Source organism: Castor canadensis, chromosome 1, assembly GCF_047511655.1.
Source record: "Castor canadensis chromosome 1, mCasCan1.hap1v2, whole genome shotgun sequence".
In the NCBI taxonomy this organism is placed as follows: Eukaryota; Metazoa; Chordata; class Mammalia; order Rodentia; family Castoridae; genus Castor; species Castor canadensis.
In genome coordinates this window covers 85983057-86004683 of record NC_133386.1, presented here as the reverse complement: position 1 = coordinate 86004683, position 21627 = coordinate 85983057, and the positions used below count along the sequence as shown (strand labels likewise).

General features: G+C 38.3%; 1 protein-coding gene across 5 annotated transcripts in view; it reads right to left on the bottom strand.

Moving 5' to 3' along the window:
- Window positions 1–21627, bottom strand: part of Cd109 (CD109 molecule) — a 254922-nt gene that overhangs the window by 221317 nt on the left and 11978 nt on the right. For 3 of the 5 annotated variants that reach the window (XM_074079291.1, XM_074079280.1, XM_074079297.1), the window contains exons 1-2: window positions 5086–5469; window positions 3835–4007 (exon numbers count right to left, since the gene is read on the bottom strand). In XM_074079291.1, the coding sequence (XP_073935392.1) occupies window positions 3835–4007; window positions 5086–5156 (244 nt within the window). In that variant the 5' untranslated portion in view covers window positions 5157–5469. Of the gene's footprint in view, window positions 1–3834; window positions 4008–5085; window positions 5470–21627 lie in introns of those variants that run through there. The other 2 variants (XM_074079282.1, XM_074079300.1) reach the window with 2 other exon arrangements.

Below are 21627 nucleotides of genomic sequence, written 5' to 3'. Positions count from 1 at the left end.
GAAAGATAATAAAGGACAAGATAGAGTTTTAATTCTTAAAAAATAAAAGATGAACATACTCTAGTCACTCTCCAAGATTTCAGGACAAAAACAAAAAGCAAGTTATCTGAGCATGTAGACATGGAGAGTGTCTCATCCCAGTGCCTTGGTGGGAGGGAAGAAGTGAACTTGGTGGAATTAAAAAAAAAAAAAAAACAGTGCCTCCGGACCAGCAGCACTCAACAGAGATGTTCCCGCAGAGTCCCCAAATGTCTCAGATGGCTGATTCTCCTTAAATCAAGATTACATGAAGCCAGCAACAATCAATTCATTCATTGGGGAAAGGTTATAGTCTTTGTTACTTGAAAAGGAATAAATCTTGCTCCTTTTCATGATTTCAATGTATTTTTTTAAAATTGTAAAGATTTTTAATTATAATTATGCAAATTTCAAATTATAGAAAGAGAAAGGAAAATAAAAAAGAGATTATTATTGCAGGGACGTCACAATAATTCGTATTTTTCATATGCCTTAACAGATGCAAACAGAGCTCTTATTTATGATCTGTGAATTAAAATGCTCTTAACCTTTATTCTTGACTTGGCAATGCTCCAGTGGGAAAGAGATAAAAACCAGTAAGGAAAGAGAAAAGGGAAGGTTTCACAAGAGGAGAGTCATTCCACTTTCTTCCTTCTGGCATTCATTTCTTGGTAAGCTTTCACTGAACTTTGTCAGTTATGTTTATCGAACTTCCTCTTTTATAGAAAGGAAGGTAAGAATGAACCCACCTGTGTCCACCATAGAGATGAGGTGATAATACGGCTGGTGCTGGTGCTGGTGGTGGTAGGAGTAACAAAGGTGATAATGACAAGAACACCTGACCAAATTAGAATCTCACACTACAGAGGCATTGAAAGGCCTGCACAGAACTCTGAAAACTTTTTCTAAAGGGCTGTCACACAAAAAAAAACCTATAAAAACAATCCCCAATAAACACAGGTTTGATTTTCTTTTTTGGGTTTTTTTTCCCTTTGTTTATTTGTTTGTGAGACAGGGCCTTGCTATGTAGCCCAGGCTAGCCTCCAACTCATAATCCTCCTGCCTCTGCCTCCTGTGTACTGGGATTACAGGCACACTCCACCACACCTGGCCAGATTAACGTGTTTTAAAAATTGTAAAAACTTTTAATTATAATTTTAATAATTGTAATGCAACCAATGCTGGTGGCCTCCAGCATGGAAATGAAAATAAAATTTCCTCTGTATCTGTCAAACAAATGAGCTCATTCCTGAGAAAAAGTCATACTTTTATGCCATTATTAAAGTACATCCTACAATCTGAATCCTTTAGTTACTACTATTTCTAACACAAATTAACCTAGATATACATTCTGGTTGTGGTGAAACACTCCCACGCCAGGGATTTCTAAGAGGTCCAGGACTCCTGGAAACAGGCAGCTCAAAAACAGTCTCTCTCTAGCGCTGCTAGAAGGTAAATCTTTACTAAAACTAACCTTTTTTTGGAGGGGACCATAATTGATAGAGCAACCCAATCTAAAATGTATTTATTTGTTTGTTTTATGTGATGGGAAAAAATACAAAACAAAACTTAATTCTGCAAATATCCAGACCCCACAGATTTAGAAGTCCTAATTTATCTACATATTGTTGCAACTGGAGACATCAGATAAACCAAAGGATGTGAGGATAAGTAGAGAGAAATGTCTTGATCCCTACATCCTACCATTACAGGAAGCATCTGCTCTGAGAACAATATGTACAGCCTCTAATAGTATAGTAACATTCTCCTTTCAAAGAGGGACAGTGCTCCAAGCAACGACAGTTTCAATGACACTGTATGTCCACAATCAAAAAACACCCAATGGGGAAAGCAGCATTTTCGCATCTCCCTTTTCATAGATCCATTCTGTAACCTGGACAGGGTTGTCCAATCCAGTCTTGAGTATGTGAGGGATACTTTTCCCAAAACAAAAGTCTAACAATAAAATTTAAAACCAAGCCACAATAACATGTACCCCCCAATAAAGTACTATTTGCTACAGGAGAGAAACTAATAAAAAGAAATTGTAGAAAAGATGATAGTAGGACAATCTAGAATAAGAGTATGTGAATGTCCAAGCAAAGGCCAATAGTTATCAAAATCATCCATGTTATTCTACACCTCCTACCTTATTCCTCAAGCCAAAATTATAAATTCTTAATGAATAAATAATAAATGTGGAACCACCTTAAGTGTTATCTCCTGTGATTTAATGCTTCGATATTTTATTTGGCTATACTCATATGACAAGGGTTCATTCACTTTCAGTATATTGAGGTCTGGCCCTGTGTTAAGAGGACATGATACTTTCTGCATCTTCTGAAGTATTATTACCACTAATAATATTACTATTTGTTGGGTATCAAGTGCCTAATAGGTGCTACATACTGTTTTTAACTTTATAACTACCCAGGTAGGTTGGTTTCATTACTTGAACTTTACAGATGAGGAAAATGCACAGGACCACTTCACTAGAATGACAGTAGTGCTAGGACTCAAGCCCAGATTTAAGAACTAACCTACACTTCCTCTCCAGGAAAACAAAGCCCCCCACCTCCCTGACATTGCTATGTAGGTAACGAAGTGGCGTGGGCACTGCAAACACTCCCCTCTTCTTGACTCCTATCTGAAATTTACCCTCTAATCAATTTCCAGTGGAGAAAGATCCACAGATGTAGGTAAACTCTGAGATAAACATCATGTCCTTTGATGATGGTGTTAATTTCTCTATGCCATTAGAGGATAAATATTTATGTAAAGAACTTTCATTATGTGCTCTTAAATTATTTTTTAAAGATAACTCTTAACATTATAAGAACTGATGCCTCAGTTTCTGGCCTCTAACAAATATCTAAATATGCTTCTAGCTAATAGTGTTTATTTGGGGATGATGGATTTATGTTGATTTGAGGATGGTGGAATTGTGGTTGATTCGAGTTTATTTCCCCCACTTCTAGTATAAGTTGCAAACACTGAGCATATATTGTTCTTGTAACTAGGAAAAAAATATAGTAAGATTCATTTTAATGAAAAAAATCTTCAGTATTTAAATGTCGAGCTCTAAAATTATTTTCCCCTTAGTATTTCATTGGCCCGGTGTAATCCTGGAGCAGATTAGAACTCAAACTTGATTGTTTATTTGGTGTTTGGTTTGGTTTGGTTTTTTTGGAGGTACTTGAGCTTGAACCCAGGGCCTCACATTTGCTAGGCAGGTGCTCTACCACTTACCCACACCTCCAGCCCTAGAACTCAATCTTGAAACAAGAAATATTGGTTCTTTCACAAATGGCTCCCACTTTCACTTAATTTTTTCCTGCTACTTTAAAAACTTTAAAAATATTCCATAAAACTGGACTTTTTAACTATTGTGTAGCTTTTTTTTCTTCCCATGGGTTATTTACTAAAATCTTCTTCATCCAATAACTATGGTTTTGTGTCAGAGACTAGCTTTTAGCGACACTCTATCTCTTCAGGGTACATGCTAAGCTACATTTCCAGCCTTCTTGCCATCTGAGAATGAGAAGTGTCATGATCCAATTCTAGGCCAGCCCATGAAATGCCATGCTCTCCCCCTGCAGTCTTGTTGATAATGCTGATAATGGAGCCACAGATGGAAGGAACCTGGGTCCCAGAATCCACACTTGGAAACGCACCTGGGGACACCATGTCAGACTTCACGTGAGTGCCAATGTAAGTCACTGTATATTTGGGTTCTTCTGTTCTGCTACCTATCCCATGGTTTTAACATATTCTAACTATGACTGCAGAAAGATAAGGATATGCAGTTTATCTTACCTTTTTCAAAGACTCCTTCTGCTTCCAGGACAGAGACAGTTAGGTTGGATGCCATCTTCAACACCTCTGCCTTTACAGTGACCTGTGAGGGGCTGTGTTCCAGAAGCTCCACCCCAATCGTCACATTTCCTCCAGGCCTGATGATCCCTGGGGCTGTCACCAGAAAACTGGGCCTAAAGAATTCCCAACAGAGGGAAAGCAAAGTTTCTTATCGTCACATCTCCATTCTTTTTTTGATCCTCAAATTTCACAGATACTGAGGCTCTCCATGCTGTGCCTGGTACTGTTGTCATAATTAACGCTGCCCCACTGCCCTACTTAGCAATGCATTGAAATGCTACTAGAACACTGAAATTGTAATGCAGTAACTCAGGGACCACACTAGAAGAAGGCCTGTGCTATTACTCATGCCTTACAAACCATAAACAGCACAGGAGGACCCATGGGGAAAGCCTTATGCTGGGGAGTGCAGAAGTTACCACAGAGTACAAGCCTCCAAGATTCTCCTTTACAGACAACCTCATCTAGGTGTGATTATTTTCTTGGCTTAAAAAAAAAAAAAAAAAGAAAAAGAAAAACTAGGATTTAGCTTGTTTCCTATTCAAATATGTATGCTTGGACATACATACGGGGGTTGGGAGGGATCATCTAAATGATATCATTAATTTGAAAAGAAACTACCACTGGTGAAATTTCCAAGCATAGCAGAACATAAAAGTCACTAAAACAGCCCTTTTTCTCTGCTTTAGCTAGAGGTCAGGGCTCACCTACAAAAATCTTTAAAAGAATGGGGCACTTTCTATTATGCAGAAGTTCTTGTTAGGTATCTTCCTACAATGCCTGCACTTGAACCTATACTTCAGTCACCTCAGTCACATTTTGACAATGCCAAGTTCAGACATCCTGTTTAGAAGAAAATATATCAGGTCTTTTAGAGAAGCCACACTGCTTAGGAGCAAACAGTTGAGAAGCAGAAGGCGAGGCAACGTGAACTAAAAATAAAATTACTTTCTTTAGAAAGTTGTGGGTAGAGAGACAATCAACTTTAAGGGTGGAGATACTGTCCCACGGAGAGCCACTCTAAAGCCACCTATAGTCAAACCTCCAGGCCAGCGCCAGGCTGGGGGGCTGCGGCCGCGCAGTGTCCCCAAGCCCGGGCCCAGGCTGGGAAAACAGCCCAGAGCCAACCGCACGCGCCCGGGGCTCCCGTCCCGCACCCGTCCCGCACCCGCCACGCGCCCGCGCTCCTACCCGGGGACCGCGGCCAGGGCCGTGCACACGCAGAGAAGGTGAGCAGCGATCAGGGGCAGCTGGCCCAGCATCTCGGCGGCGTCTGCTTGGGCGACTGTCGGCTGCCGGGGAAATTCGCGGGCCTGGCGGGGTGTGGCTGGCCACCTCCTCCCCGGTTTTTCCCCTTCGGCTCGGGTTTAGCGATCTGAAATGGGCGCGCCTTAAAAGAGGAGCGATCTAAATTGAGACAGGATTTGGTGGCTCCACCCCTCTCACCCGCATCACAGTGGCGCTTTTCGCTTCTCTGGCACTCCTCGCCATCCCAAGCGGGGTTAAGAAAGTGGTTTCTAAACGCGGTCAGCCCAACCTGGCCCCACCTTCCCTACACCCCGCAGAGAACAGAGGGCGCCCACTTCCTGGCCCACCGGGTTCCTGGGGCTGTTTACACTAGCGCTTTCCAAACGATGCCCAGAGTGAATAAACAGGCCTATCCTTGTGAGGAGAAATTCATAGCAGCTATGTGAAGTGAAAAAAAAAAATCAATCATTGTCCTCCAGACTATGAGTCAGAATTTTAGAGAAATGGCAAACATACACCACACACCAAGTCAGGGTGTATTTTCTGAGTACTTGTTTAATGTATATGAATGGGGACACAGAGAAAAACTTTTTTCCTTAAAACAAAAACTTGAAGCACATTGCTTTCCTATCCAAGAAAATGTTACAGTTTCTCCAGTTTTACAAAGAAGGATGCAAGGCCCTGGATCCCCAGAACTGGGGAGAGGGAAGAAAGGAAGGGGAAAGAAAAAAAATCTGGCATGTGCATAAAGGTTAGGTGATGCCACTTGGGACTCTGAGAAACAATTGTCTGGGAAGATGTGTTTACACTTGAGGCTATCTCAAAACACATTTGCTAGGGAAGGTATTCTTTAGAATGGTAAAACTTGGAGTGCCTCCTCTAAATACAGTGAGGATCAGGGTAGCACTCCTGTTGGAATGAAGGCCAGTGGTGCCCAACAGTTACAGATCCTCAGCTCCTCTCTGTCCTGGCTTGTCTATGGCTTCTTCCCTGCCACCCTCTTTGGCACCACCATCTTCAGATGACTCAGATTTCACCATGACTACACAAAAAGCAGAAAACTGCCAGAGACTGTTGGAAAACAAGCACATTCAGTCCCTGACAACTTAAAAACTTCCTAATTGATGGAGAAGTTTTAGATGAGGACATTTTAATATGAGGCAAAATGCAACGGGAAAAAGAGTTCAGCAAAGAGATGTTTCATGGCACAGCTATGTGCTAAATAAGGGAGAAAGTAGCACCTAAACAAACTGTGGTTTTTAGAGTCCAGGAACTTGTTTTCCTCCCTTTCCTGTTCCGCCCTTTTTCACCCTGGTGAAAATCCTGCAGGCGTCCTTTATGTCCTCTCCTAGGGGCAGCCTATCCTTAGTGACCATCTTCCTGGACATGCAGGACTTGGGTATGGTGAGAAGTGTCTGAGTCCATCCCTGGGTACATCCTGTTCCTAACACAGCTGCTGCTGCTGCTAAGATGATCTCACCTCTATCATTCAGAGAGGAGGATTGGGTTCAAGTATGGGCAAAGTGCCAAGATCTAATTGGGTGGGTGCTTCTCACACTCTAATGTGTATGAGAATCACATTAAGATGCAGAGGCTGATTCAGCAGGTCCAGAGTGGGGACTGAGATTCCACTTTACGTTAGCAGACAGTGGACCACAGAGTGTGTATAAGTAGGGGCGACTTGATGGTACTCTGATGAGTAAAAGAAGCTAGATGATTGAAATTCCCAAGCTTTCATTTCATAACGGTGGACAATAAATTCAGCTGGCAAATAAATATGGGACTCCAAAAGATTAGCTGATAATGTTGCATTTCAAGAAACACTTAGAATCACTTAGGGTTTTTTTTTTTATTAAATCACATTTGTGCAGATTTTAAGTTGATACAATCTCCCTGTTCATGTCTTCCTTCTCTCAATGAACATTTGCTGAAAGGTTTAAACTTACAGAAAAATAGGTTTTTGGATTTACATGTTTGCTTTCACCTAACATGATACAACTATCCAAGTCATACAACCAAAGACACCTTAATTTTCTCTTCAAAGGAGCATATAGTCCCTTCATCCATCTCTAGATGTACCTCTGCCTCTTCTAGATAAATCATATTCTCTTTTTTATATTCTAAGACTCAAATACTTAGTTTAAGGTTAACTACTAGTAACACATAGTAGATAGTAGTTGAATAAGAGGGAAAAGGAAACTACAGCTAATACATACATAAATGTATTTAAATCAAAATAAGAACTATAATGTCTGTTTGCCATTATAGTTCTTATTTCTGTCTTTAGTCACATTATGTTTTTAGTCACATTTATAAATACCTTCTTCCACTGCCATTTCTTTGCCCTCAGAAATGACATGACACCACGGGGGTAATGGTTCTTTGCATGGTGAGGTGGTCCAAATCCTCATTCCTGAAGAGTCTGGGCCATTAGCACTCCTCCCTCTATTGTTGTTTTCTACTGGCTTTAATCATATGACCCAAGAGTACCAAGAAATGCCCTGGTGTTACCTTCTGTGTTCCAGTACTCCTTTTATCTCCACTCTGTAGTGGCAACCCCTTGACAATTAGGATCATTCAATCACTCCAGCTGGTAGAGTAACCCCTTCTCTATCTGCTGATTCACTAGTATTAGGAACCATACTTTTGAGTTTAATTGAACCACTGCAGTGTCCCCTAGTTGAAGCATTCCTGTCTTGGAACTGACACCTCGGAACTGAGGTCAATGTTGCAGGATTAGGAAACAAAATTTTCACTAGTGGATATTACTAGAGGTAATGGAGGATCACTCCTACTTCTATCCCTTGATTTTGGGAGAAAAACATTCATTGCCAATTTTGAGCACATACCACATCCTAGAGATTGTTGTAATACTATTTGATTTTACATATTCAAATTTTATGACATTTCAGAAATATTATAGATGAATTAATATCTAGTTATACTCATGTATTTGAGAATGATTTAGGTAGATTTCAGAAATGAAATGGCCTAGAAACTTTGCCTTCTATAAACTCTTCTTAAGAAGTTACTGAAGGAGGACATATTTAGCAAACCAAGAAAGAGGCCAAGAAAAAGAAAAACATGTTTATAACCCCACAGAGCAATGGAGAAAGAAATTCCAACAAGAAAAACTCTAGGAGTAAGGTCTCAAGGACATAAAAGGACTCTTGATAAAACATATACTTTATGAAAAATAAAGGAATAAATTGAGACTGTGATAAAGTAAAATGAAAGGGAAAGTGCTATAATGCCAGCATTCATTCAGGAGATGGAGACAGAGACAGAAGGATCTCAAGTTCAAGACCAGCCTAAGTTACAAAGTGAGATCCTATCTCAAAAATAAGGGGTGAGGGAAAGATTTACAAATTCAAAGGGAAACTAAACACTGTACAAAAAAGGAAGTGTGGACTGTCAGAGTGGCTCAAGTGGTACAGTACCTGCCTCAAAGCTTGAGGCCCTAAGTTCAAACTCCAATACTGCCAAAAAAAAAAAAAAAGACAACCAAAAAAGGAAATATAACCATAATTCATTAGTTCACTTTCCAGCAAAAAAATACATAATCGTGTTGATGTTTATTGATTTATAACTTACAGAACAAAAACATTGATAAAGAAGATTTAAGCACAATGTTTCATCATTTCTGAACACATTTTTCACATTTTCTTTCTTGCTAATACATGCAATAAGTGTATTATTTGAAGTGTATCTTCAAACTGATGGGGTTGTGCAGCAAGCTGACACTAGAGAAGGGGTTGTCTGCACTTCCTACCTGACTCACTGGTGCTATAAATGGGAATCATCTTAAAGGCCTAACAGTCAAATCTTCTAGCTGAGAAGAACAAAAGACCACTCATTTTTATATCTGCAAACCCCAAAGTCCTCCCCTCTTTCACTGGCTAAAACAAACCATCCTGAAAGTCAATGTGGATGCAGGAAACTGGTTGTGACTCAGACTCAGATTCATGGACACACATCTACTTGGGTGGGAAGTACAAGCCATAAGCTGTACCAGACAGGGAAGCTTAGGGTGAAAACATTGGCGGAGCTGCAGCCTGAACTCTGCAATGAAAATCATAACCACAAGAGTAGGCTACTGAGAAGACCCCATAAAGTTAAAAATAAAAAAGAGAGAGAGATATTTATACCAAAAGATGTGCAAATTGCAACATACAAACACAAGAAATATGAAAAATATGACTCATCCAAAAGCTCAAAAACCCAAATCAAAAGATACCAAAATGGCTGAAATGCCAGACGAAGAATTCAAAAGTCTAGTTTTTAAAATGAACAATGGAAAGGAGAACTATAGGCCAATCTCCTTAATGAACATTGATGCAAAAATCCTCAACAAAATAATGGCAAACCGAATTCAGCAACACATCAAAAAGATTATTCACCACGACCAAGTAGGCTTCATCCCAGGGATGCAGGGGTGGTTCAACATATGAAAATCAATAAACGTAATAAACCACATTAACAGAAGCAAAGACAAAAACCACTTGATCATCTCAATAGATGCAGAAAAAGCCTTTGATAAGATCCAACATCATTTCATGATAAAAGCTCTAAGTAAACTAGGAATAGAAGGAAAGTTCCTCAACATTATAAAAGCTATATATGACAAACCTACAGCCAGCATTATACTTAACGGAGAAAAATTAAAACCATTTCCTCTAAAATCAGGAAGCAGACAAGGATGCCCACTATCTCCACTCCTGTTCAACATAGTACTGGAATTCCTAGCCAGAGCAATTAGGCAAGAAGAAGGAATAAAAGGAATACAAATAGGTAAAGAAACTGTCAAAATATCCCTATTTGCAGATGACATGATCCTATACCTTAAAGACCCAAAAAACTCTACTCAGAAGCTTCTAGACATCATCAATAGCTATAGCAAGGTAGCAGGATATAAAATCAACATAGAAAAATCATTAGCATTTCTATACACTAACAATGAGCAAACTGAAAAAGAATGTATGAAAACAATTCCATTTACAATAGCCTCAAAAAAAATCAAATACCTAGGTGTAAACCTAACAAAAGATGTGAAAGACCTGTACAGGGAAAACTATACACTTCTGAAGAAAGAGATTGAGGAAGACTATAGAAAGTGGAGAGATCTCCCATGCTCATGGATTGGTAGAATCAACATAGTAAAAATGTCGATACTCCCCAAAGTAATCTACATGTTTAATGCAATTCCCATCAAAATTCCAATGACATTCATTAAAGAGATTGAAAAATCTACTGTTAAATTTATATGGAAACACAAGAGGCCACGAATAGCCAAGGTAATACTCAGTCAAAAGAACAATGCAGGAGGTATCACAATACCTGACTTCAAACTATATTACAAAGCAATATGTAACACACAACTATGAGCAACTTATCTTTGACAAAGGAGCTAAAAATATACGATGGGGAAATAGCAGCCTCTTCAAAAAAAACTGCTGGGAAAACTGGTTAGCAGTCTGCAAAAAACTGAAACTAGATCCATGTATATCACCCTATACCAATATTAACTCAAAATGGATCAAGGATCTTAATATCAGACCCCAAACTCTTAAGTTGATACAAGAAAGAGTAGGAAATACTCTGGAGTTAGTAGGGATAGGTAAGAACTTTCTCAATGAAACCCCAGCAGCACAGCAACTAAGAGATAGCATAGATAAATGGGACCTCATAAAACTAAAAAGCTTCTGTTCATCAAAAGAAATGGTCTCTAAACTGAAGAGAACACCCACAGAGTGGGAGAAAATATTTGCCAATTATACATCAGACAAAGGACTGATAACCAGAATATACAGGGAACTTAAAAAACTAAATTCTCCCAAAACTAATGAACCAATAAAGAAATGGGCATGTGAACTAAACAGAACTTTCTCAAAAGAAGAAATTCAAATGGCCAGAAAACACATGAAAAAATGCTCACCATCTCTAGCCATAAAGGAAATGCAAATTAAAACCACACTAAGATTCCACCTCACCCCTGTTAGAATAGCCATCATCAGCAACACCACCAACAACAGGTGTTGGCGAGGATGCGGGGAAAAAGGAACCCTCTTACACTGTTGGTGAGAATGTAGACTAGTACAACCACTCTGGAAAAAAATTTGGAGGCTACTTAAAAAGCTAGACATCGATCTACCATTTGATCCAGCAATACCACTCTTGGGGATATACCCAAAAGACTGTTACTCCAGAGGCACCTGCACATCCATGTTTATTGCGGCACTATTCACAATAGCCAAGTTATGGAAACAGCCAAGATGCCCCAGCACTGACGAATGGATTAAGAAAATGTGGTATCCATACACAATGGAATTTTATGCAGCCATGAAGAAGAATGAAATGTTATCATTCGCTGGTAAATGGATGGAATTGGAGAACATCATTCTGAGTGAGGTTAGCCTGGCTCAAAAAACCAAAAATCGTATGTCTCCCTCATATGTGGACATTAGATCAAGGGCAAACACAACAAGGGGATTGGACTATGAGCACATGATAAAAGCGAGAGCACACAAGGGAGGGGTGAGGATAGGTAAGACACCTAAAAAACTAGCTAGCATTTGTTGCCCTTAACGCAGAGAAACTAAAGCAGATACCTTAAAGCAACTGAGGCCAATAGGAAAAGGGGAACAGGTACTAGAGAAAAGGTTAGATCAAAAAGAATTAACCTAGAAGGTAACACCCACGCACAGGAAATCAACGTGAGTCAATGCCCTGTATAGCTATCCTTATCTCAACCAGCAAAACCCCTTGTTCCTTCCTATTATTGCTTATACTCTCTCTACAACAAAATTAGAGATAAGGGCAAAATAGTTTCTGCTGGGTATTGAGGGGGGGAGAGGGAGGGGGCGGAGTGGGTGGTAAGGGAGGGGGTGGGGGCAGGGAGGAGAAATGAACCAAGCCTTGTATGCACATATGAATAATAAAAGAAAAATGAAAATAAAATTAAATAAAATGAACAATGGCCTTAAAGGGGATTCAAACAAACCAATGAATGAAATAAAGAAGTCAATTTAAGACCTGGACAAGAAAGTCCATAAATGAGAAATTCAGCAAGGAAATTGAGATTCTGTTAGGGAGGGAGGGAGGAAGGAAAAGAAAGAGAGAGAGAGAGAGAGAGAGAGAGAGAGAGGAGGGAGGAGGGGGAAATTAAAAATTCAATTAATCAAAAAACACAGCAAAAGACATTATCGATAAACTAGATCAAGCAGAAGAAAGAATATCAAAGATTGAAGACAAAGTCAAAGAAATATTACATTTAAACATCAATGAAGAAAAAATAAACAAGCATGACCACAATATTCAATCATTCTGGGCCACAATCAAGAAACCAAATCTAAGAACCTATGCAGTAGAAGGAGGAAACTAAAGGCATTGAAAGCCTATTCAGTATAATTATGGCAAAAAAATTTCAAAATCTTAGCAAAGATATGAAATCCAAATACAGGAGGAATTAAGAACCGCCAAAAGACATGACCAGAATAGAAACTCCCCCACATCACATTAGAGTAGAAAGTCAATACTTTAGAACAAAGAATATCAAAAGCTGCAAGAGAAAAACACCAATTTACTTACGAAGGCAAACTCATTGGAATTGTATCATACTTCTCAGCAGAAACCCTAAAAGCCAGGAAAACGTGGGCTGATGTATTTCAAGCCCTGAGAGTAAATAACTGCCAACCAACATTGCGATATCAAGCAAATTTATCCTTTAAAATCAATAGAGAAATAAAGATAAGTTGTGCCTTCCAAGATAAGCACAACTAAAGTATGATGATCAATAAACCAGTACTGCAGAAGATACTTTCCATAATCCATCCATGAGATATAATGATTGTATACTGAACATTGGTACACCTAGTTTCATAAAACAAACACTACTGGGCAAGTATGTATAGATACAGTAAGAATGTATGATTTCAATATATCACTCTCCGGCTGGCAGAGTGGCTCAAGTGAGCACCCGCCTCATAAGCATGAGGCCCTGAGTTCAAACCCCAATACCACCAAAAAGAAAAAAAAAAAGCCTTCAAGCAATATTCCACTCTCATCAACAATCATCAGAAAAAAAAATCAGCACAGGAATGTCAACGTTACACTGCACCATTGATCAAATGGACTTAACAGGCATCTACAAAATATTCCATACAACAGCTACATTCTTCTCATAAGCCTATGGAACCTTTTCCAAAATAACTCACATTTCAGACCATAAACCAAGTCTTAACAAATACCCAAAAATAAATAAGTCCATGTATATTATCAGATCAAAAATGAAATAAACTTAAAATCCTATAAGTACCATGCGCTACCGATTGTGCCACTGGAGCTCCTAACATTAAAATCAAAAGCAAAAGAAATTACAAAAACTATACCAAAAAATGGAGATTAAACAATACACTTCTGAATGATCAATGGGTCACTGACTAAATCAAGGAGGAAATTAAAATAGTCCTATAACAAAATAAAAATAAAAGCACAACTTGCCAGAACCTTTAGGATACAGCAAAGTCAGTTCTAAGGCAGAAGTTTAAGCTATGTGTTTCTGCATTTAAAAATCAGAGAGATCTCAAATAAATTACCTAATATGTACCTCAAGGTCTCAGAAAATAAGAACAAGCCAAACTCAAAAGCAGTAGATAGAAAGTAATAATAAAGATTAAGGCATAAGTTAAAGAAATGAGACTAAATGAACAAAACAATTGAAGAAACAGAGTAGACTCTCTCAAGAGAATCGAGATTGATAAACCCTTAGCTAAAGTAACTAAAAGAAAGACCCAATTTAATAAAACTAGAAAACAGGGAAATTACAATAGTACAATAGATACCACTGAAATACATAGCACCATTTGGAATATTTTGAAAACTAATACTTCAATAAATTTGAAATTTTCTAGGCACATATAACCTATAAAATTGAACTAAGAGGATCTATACAACCTAAACAGATCTATAACGAGCAATGATATGGAAACCATATTACCAAAAGCCATCTAAAGATTCAATGAATCCCCATCAAAACTCAAATAACATTCTTCACAGAAATAGGAAATACAATCCTAAAATTTACATGGAAACACAAAAGACCCTGAATAGCTGAAGCAATCCTGAAAAAAAAGAATAATGCTAGAAGTATGACAATACCTGATTTCAAATTATACTATACAAAAATAGTAATAAAAACAGAATAGTAGTGGCACAAAAAGAGACACACAGACCAAAGGAATAGAATAGGAAACCTGGAAATAAACCTACATAGCTACAGCCATCTAATTCATGACAAAGGTGCCAAAAAACACAGGTTGGAGAAAAGTGCCTCTTCAACAATTGGTTACTGGATATCCACGTGTAGAAGACTGAAACTAGATCCCTATCTCTCACTCTGCACAAAAATCAATTCAAAATGAATCAAAGACCTTAATGTAAGACGTACAACTTTGAAAAAGGGGAAACACTTCAAGATAGAAGCATAGGCAACAACTTTCTGAATAGGACTGGAATAGCTCAGGAAATAATAGTAAGAGTTGACAGCTGGGATTGTTTAAAACTAAAAGGTTTCTGCATATCAAAGGAAAGAACTACCAGAGTGAAGAGACAGCCTACAGAATGGGAGAAAATCTGTGCAAGCTATTCATCTGACAAGGGATTAATATCCAAAACATATAAAGAACTAAAAAATTTAAACACCAAAAGAAAAAATTAGCCAATCAATAACAGGCAAATGAATTGAACAGACACTTCTCAAAAGAAGTATGAATGGCCAGTAAATACATAAAAAATGTTCAACATTCTTGGCCATAAAGGAAACAGAAATCAAAACTAGACTGAGAGTCCATCGCACCCCAGCCAGAATGGCTATCATCAAAGAAACAAACTACGATACTTATACACTGCTAGTGAAAATATAAATTAGTGCAGCCACTATGGAAATCAGCATGAAGTTTCCTTGAAAACTAAAAATGCAATTACCATATGATCCAGCTGTACCACTCCTAGGTATATACCCAAAGGAATCAAAGTCAGCATGCAATAGAGGTACTTGCACACCCGTGTTTTAGCAGCACTCTTCACAATAACCAAGTTTAGAATCTACCCAAGTGCTCATCAATAGATAAATGGATTAAGAAAATACATATATATATATATATATATATATATATATATATATATATACACACACACAATAAAGTATTATTTGGCTATAAAGAAGAACAAAATTATGTCATTTGCAGGAAAATGGATAAAAACTGAGTATCGTTATGTTAATAGAAGTAAGTCAAGCTCAGAAAGAAAAATATCACATGTTTTTTCTCATATGCAAAATCTAGATTTAAAAAAAGACATAAAAGTAGAAGGGGGCTTGGGAAGAAGAAGGGGACCAGAAAGAGGTATAAGGACAACAAGAGAGGGTGATAGGGGGGTGAATATGATGTCATACATTATATACATTATGAAAATGTCACAGTATAACTCATCATTTTGTACAATTAATATATATTAATTTTTAAAAGTTTAGCAAGATGGTGGAATAAGAGTTTCCAGTGTTCATTACTTTGCAGAAACATCAATTTAAAGAACCATCCACATGAGAATAATTTCACAAGAGCTAAGGAATCCAGATAAGAGATTCTTGTTCCTGAATCAAGCACAGAATTTTAAAAGACCCTGAAGAGAGAGGAAGGACAGTGTCACATTACCCACATCACCCCTCCTCCAAGCCCACTCAGCAAAGCACAGGACAGGGAGGGAGAGACACCCTCCACCTGTGGGAAGGAGAGTGAAGTGAAAACCTGACTTTGCCATAGACCTCAGCATCATGCCACTCAGTTTACCCCAGGGCCAGGCTGCTCAGAGGCCTCGGGCTCAGGCTTGCCCCCAAGCACTCAGTCTCCAAGCCCATCCCAGTAAACGTCAGAACTAAGCTGGCACCAGCAGACTTTTAAGAGTAGGCCCATTTCTAGCATCCCAAACTCCAGGTATTCCCCAGGTGCCAGGTCAGCCTCCATGAACCCAGGTTTCAAGTCACTCCCACATTAAGAAAATAATGAAAATCATACAAAAATAAATGAAATATACACACTAGAAAATGATAGACAATATCAATTAAATTAGGAGATCATTTTTTGAAAAGATAAATAAAATGACAAACCTTTAGTTAGACTAATGAAAAAAAGAAAAGACTCAAAAATATAAATGAGAAGACATTACAATGGATACCATAAACATACAAAGAATCATAAGAAACTACTATGAAATTTACTTACCAAAAAATTGGGTAACCTAGAAGAAATGGATAAATTCCTAGGAATATATTACACACCAAGACTGAATCATAATGAAACTCTGAACAGACACAATAACAAGTAAGGAGATTGACCCAATAATCTAAAAATTCCCAAAAAAAAAATTTCAGGACATGATGGCTTCACTCATGAATTCTACCAAACATTTTGAAGATTAGTGACAAAATTTCTCAAACTCTTTCAAAAATTTAAAGAAGGCAGAACACTTCCAAACTCATTTCATAAGGCCAACATTACCTTGATAACAAAGCCAGACAAGGATAATTAAAAAAAAAAGAAAAGAAAATTACACATCAACATCCGTGATGGACACAGATGCAAAAGTCTTCAACAAAATACTAGCGAACTGAATTCAATAGCACCTTAAAGGAATCATACACCACAATCAAATAAGACTTCATCCTGAATTGCAAGTATGGTTCAACATGAGCAAATTGATAAATGTGATACTGACAGAATGGAAATAACAGAATGAAAAATTACGATCATCTCAATAATGCAAAAAAAGCATATGATAAAATTCAACATGTTTCCATAATTAAAAAACTCTCAAAATTTTTTGCTTTGCTCTGTAAGCTACATTTTAGCTTTTTAGTGTCTCCTTACATTTCATTTAATTATTCATTTCTGGTTTCTGGACACCTTCTGTGTAAACACCAATTTGCCTTAGAAATGAGCTACGAAAAGCTATCCACTGACCACTGACTCCGCCTGTGTATTCCTTTGCCAGAAGAGGCTGGAAGCTAAAGCAGGCAACTCTCTAGGCTCCAGTGAGGGAGGCATGGCCATGTGAGGAAGTTCTAGACAATGAGAGGTAAAAAGAAGACTGTGGGGAGCATTCCCTCCTGAGTAGAGATCACACCTCAAGGGAACCTTCGTCTTTGGCTCTTCCATTCATCCTGCCAACACACAGGCATCATACTTTGCAACTCAGAAGACAAAAGCCACCTGAGGAAGAACAGAAAGTTAGAAAGCACTGGGTTGCTGAGTGCACAATTAAGCAGCTGCAACAGCCCAGGATGACTCCAAATGCCCCCTTCTGCATGGGTCCACTTTGTGGGAAGGAACTCATGAGTCAGTGCCAGGCTTTCACGAATGGACCTTTCCCACCCAGACTATCCCATGGGCAAGCCTGGCCAGCTGTGCTGTGATCCTACTGTTGTCCCGAAGCTCTCTGGAGCCATTTCTCTTTCACACCCTGTGCGGTATTTAATAGGAAAGCTAATCTCTCATGTCCTGCCAGCCCCGACAAACACAACACCCCTAAAATCAATGATTCCTACCAAAGTGAAGCCTTCTTGGCATAGGGGCAATTCTTCTGCCTATTCTTAAATACTTTTTGAGTATGGCACACCCTTCCACAGACATATTTTAGTTACAAGTATCATCCAGATATGCTTCAGGGACTGTCATAAGATTATATTTACCTTCTTGTACTAAAATGTGTTTGCCTATTGCACAGCTAGCAAATCAGAAATATTGTTCAAAGTATCAAAAGAAAAAGAATTTAAAAAAAACAAATATAATTACATAAGTGTGTAGCTAATATATTTAGAAAACAATGAACAAAAAAATGGTTTGTAATGGAAACAGACAAAATAGAAATAAATCATGAATTCACTCAGACCCTTGGATTTCTGGTCCCAGCATCACTATCACTGTAACCTTCCTGAGATCTTGGATTCAATTCTTTTTCAGCCATTTGTTGTTCTATTTACTGTTATTTATTTATTTATTTTGGGAATAGTGGAGTTTGAACTCAGGGCCTTGTGCTCCCTAGGCAGGAGTTCTACCACTTGAACACTCTGCCAGCCCCTACAGCTCTATTTTCTCTGAAAAAAAACACTGTCTTCAACATTCCTTGTATAACATGGTTCATCAAGAACACAACTAAATTATGGCCATGACTGCATATATTAAAAGGACAGAAAGATCTCAAATAAACAACCTAATGCTACATCTCAAAGCTCTACAAAAACAAGAACAAGCAGAAGGAGAGAAATAATTAAAAATAGGACCGAAATTAATGAACTAGAGACCAAAAAAACCATATAAAGGATCAATGAAACAAAAAGATGGTTCTTTGAAAAAATAAACAAGATTGACAAGCCCCTGGCAAACTGACTAAAATGAGGAGGGAAAAGATCCAAAGTAGTAAAATCAGAAACAAAAAGGGGAGATAACAAACACCAAGGAAATCCAGGGAATCATCAGGGACTACTTTGAGGACCCATATTCCAATAAATTGGAAAATCTTGAAGAAATGGACAAATTTCTAGATACTTATGACCATCCAAAACTGAACCAAGAGGTTATTAACCACCTAAACAGATCTATAACACGTAACAAAACTAAAAGCAATAGAGTCTCCCAAAAAAGAAAAGTCAAGGACTTGATGGATTCTCTGCTGAATTCTACCAGACCTTTAAGAAGAACTAATGCCAATACTCCTTAAACTGCCTAACTCATTCTACGAAGCCAATATTACACTCATCCCAAAACCAGACAAGGACACATTCAAAAAGGAGAACTACAGGCCAATCTCCGTAATGAACATAAAGGCAAAAGTCATCAATAAAATAATGGCAAACCGAATCCAACAACATATCAGAAAGATCATTCACCATGACCAAGTCAGCTTCATCCCAGGGATGCAGGGATGGTTCAATACATACAAATCATTAAATTTAATAGAGCACATTAATACGAGCAAAGAAAAAAACCACTTGATCATCTCAATAGGTGCAAAAAAAGCCTTTGATAAGATTCAACACCATTTCATGATAAAAGCTCTAAGAAAATTAGAAATAGAAGGAACATACCTCAAAATTATACCTAAAGTCAAGGACAAGACAAGGATGCCCACTCTCCCCACTCCTATTCAACATAGTCCTGGAATTCCTAGCCAGAGCAATTAGGCAAGAAGAAGAAATAAAAGGAATACAAGTAGGTAAAGAAATAGTTAAACTATCCCTATTCGCAGATGACATGACCTTATACCTTAAAGACCAAAAAAACTCCTAGACACCATAAACAGCTTCAGCAATGTAGCAGAATCCAAAATCAACTTACAAAAATCAGTAGCCTTTCTATACACCAACAATGAACAAATTGAGAAAGTATATAGGAAGACAATTCCATCTGCAATAGCCTCAAAAAAAATCAAATGCCTAGGAATAAACTTAAAGGATGTAAATGACCTCTACAAGGAGAACTACAAACCACTGAAGAAAGAGATCGAAGAAGACTACAGAAGGTGGAAAAATCTTCCATGCTCGTGGATTGGCAGAATCAACATAGTAAAAATGGCTATACTACCCAAAGCAATCTACATGTTCAATGCAATTCCATCAAAATCCCAATGACATTCATCTCAGTAATTGAAAAAGCTACCCTAAAGTTCATTTGGAAACACAAAAGATCACAAATAGCCAAGGCAATATTGAGCAAAAAGAGCAAAGCTGGAGGTATCACAATACCAGATTTCAAACTATACCACAAAGTCATGGCAATAAAAACAGCATGGTACTAGCACAGAAACAGGTATGAAGACCAGTGGAACAGAAAAGAGGACCTGGATATGAATCCATGCAGCTATGCCCACCTTATTTTTGACAAAGGCGCCAAAAACATACAATAAAAAAAAAGACAGCCTCTTCAACAAGTGTTGCTGGGAAAAGTGGCTATCTGCCTGCAGAAAAATGAAACTAGATTCATGCCTGTCACCCTATACCAGTATCAACTCAAAAGTGGATTAAGGACCTTAATATCAGACCTAAAACCTTGCAGTTAGTACAGGAAAGAGCAGGGAATATGCTAGAAACAATAAGTATAGACAAGGACTTCCTCAATAGAACTCAAGTGGCCCAGCAACTAAGAGAAAGGATTGAGAAATGGGAATACATAAAATTAAAAAGCTTCTGCACAACTAAGTAAATGGTCTCTAAACTGAACAGACCAACCACAGAGGGGGAGAAAATCTTTGCTACTTATACATTAGACAAGGGACTGATAATCAGAATATACAGGGAGCTCAAAAAACTAGACTCCCCAAAAATCAATGAACCAATAAAGAAATGGGCAACTGAACTAAACAGAACTTTTGCAAAGGAAGAAATCCCAATGGCCAAAAAACACATGAAAACATGCTCACCATCCCTGGCCATAAAGGAAATGCAAATCAAAACATTAAGATTCCACCTCACTCCTATTAGAATAGCTGCCATTAAGAATGTCAACAACGGATGTAAGGGTGATGTGGCTGCGACATCTGTCACCCCATTGATCACAAGGGTGATTCAGCTAATCTGGCTGGCTAGGCAGGTGTCTCCTTCCTCCCTCACTGCTCCATGCACGGTCCTCCCCAATAAAGGAGGACCATTCTTCAGTCAAGGATATATAAGTAGCTGCACTCCCCTGCTAGAACCTCCAAACAAGCTCTCAAGAACACCACCAACAACAAATGTCGGTGAGGATGCTGGAATAAAGGAACCCTCATACATTGCTGGTGGGAATGTAAGCTAATACAACCACTTTGGAAAACAATATGGAGGCTTCTTAAAACACTAACCATAGATCTGCCATATGATCCAGTAATACCACTTCTAGGGATATACCAGAAAGAATGCGATTCAAGTTATTGCAAAGTCACTTGAATGTTTATTTTAGCACTATTCACAATAGCCAAGCTATGGAAATAGCCAAGATGCCCCACTACTGATGAATGGATTAAGAAAATGTGGTATTTATACACAATAGAATTTTATTCAGCCACAAAGAATGAAATTTTGTCATTTGTAGGTAAATGGATGGAACTGGAGAACATCATCATAAGTGAAGTTAGCCAGGCTCAGAAGGCCAAAAATCACATGTTCTCCCTCATATGCAGATTATAGACCTAAAACAAATGCAGTAATATTATTGGACACAGGTCACACACTAAAGGGAGACTGCGCATGGGAAGAATAGGGAAAAGGAAGAAAACCTAAAACGTGAATGTGATTGATATGCTCACCGTATAAAAGTATCTTAGACTGGCAGAGGACACTTTGGGAAGGGGAGTAGGTCCTGGGAGGGAGAGAAAGCCAGAGGAGCTAAATGTGCACGAATGGTGAGTCTAGAAATGTGTTCAGGATGGCTTTAGAAGTGGGACCGCATGGCCCAGCCAACC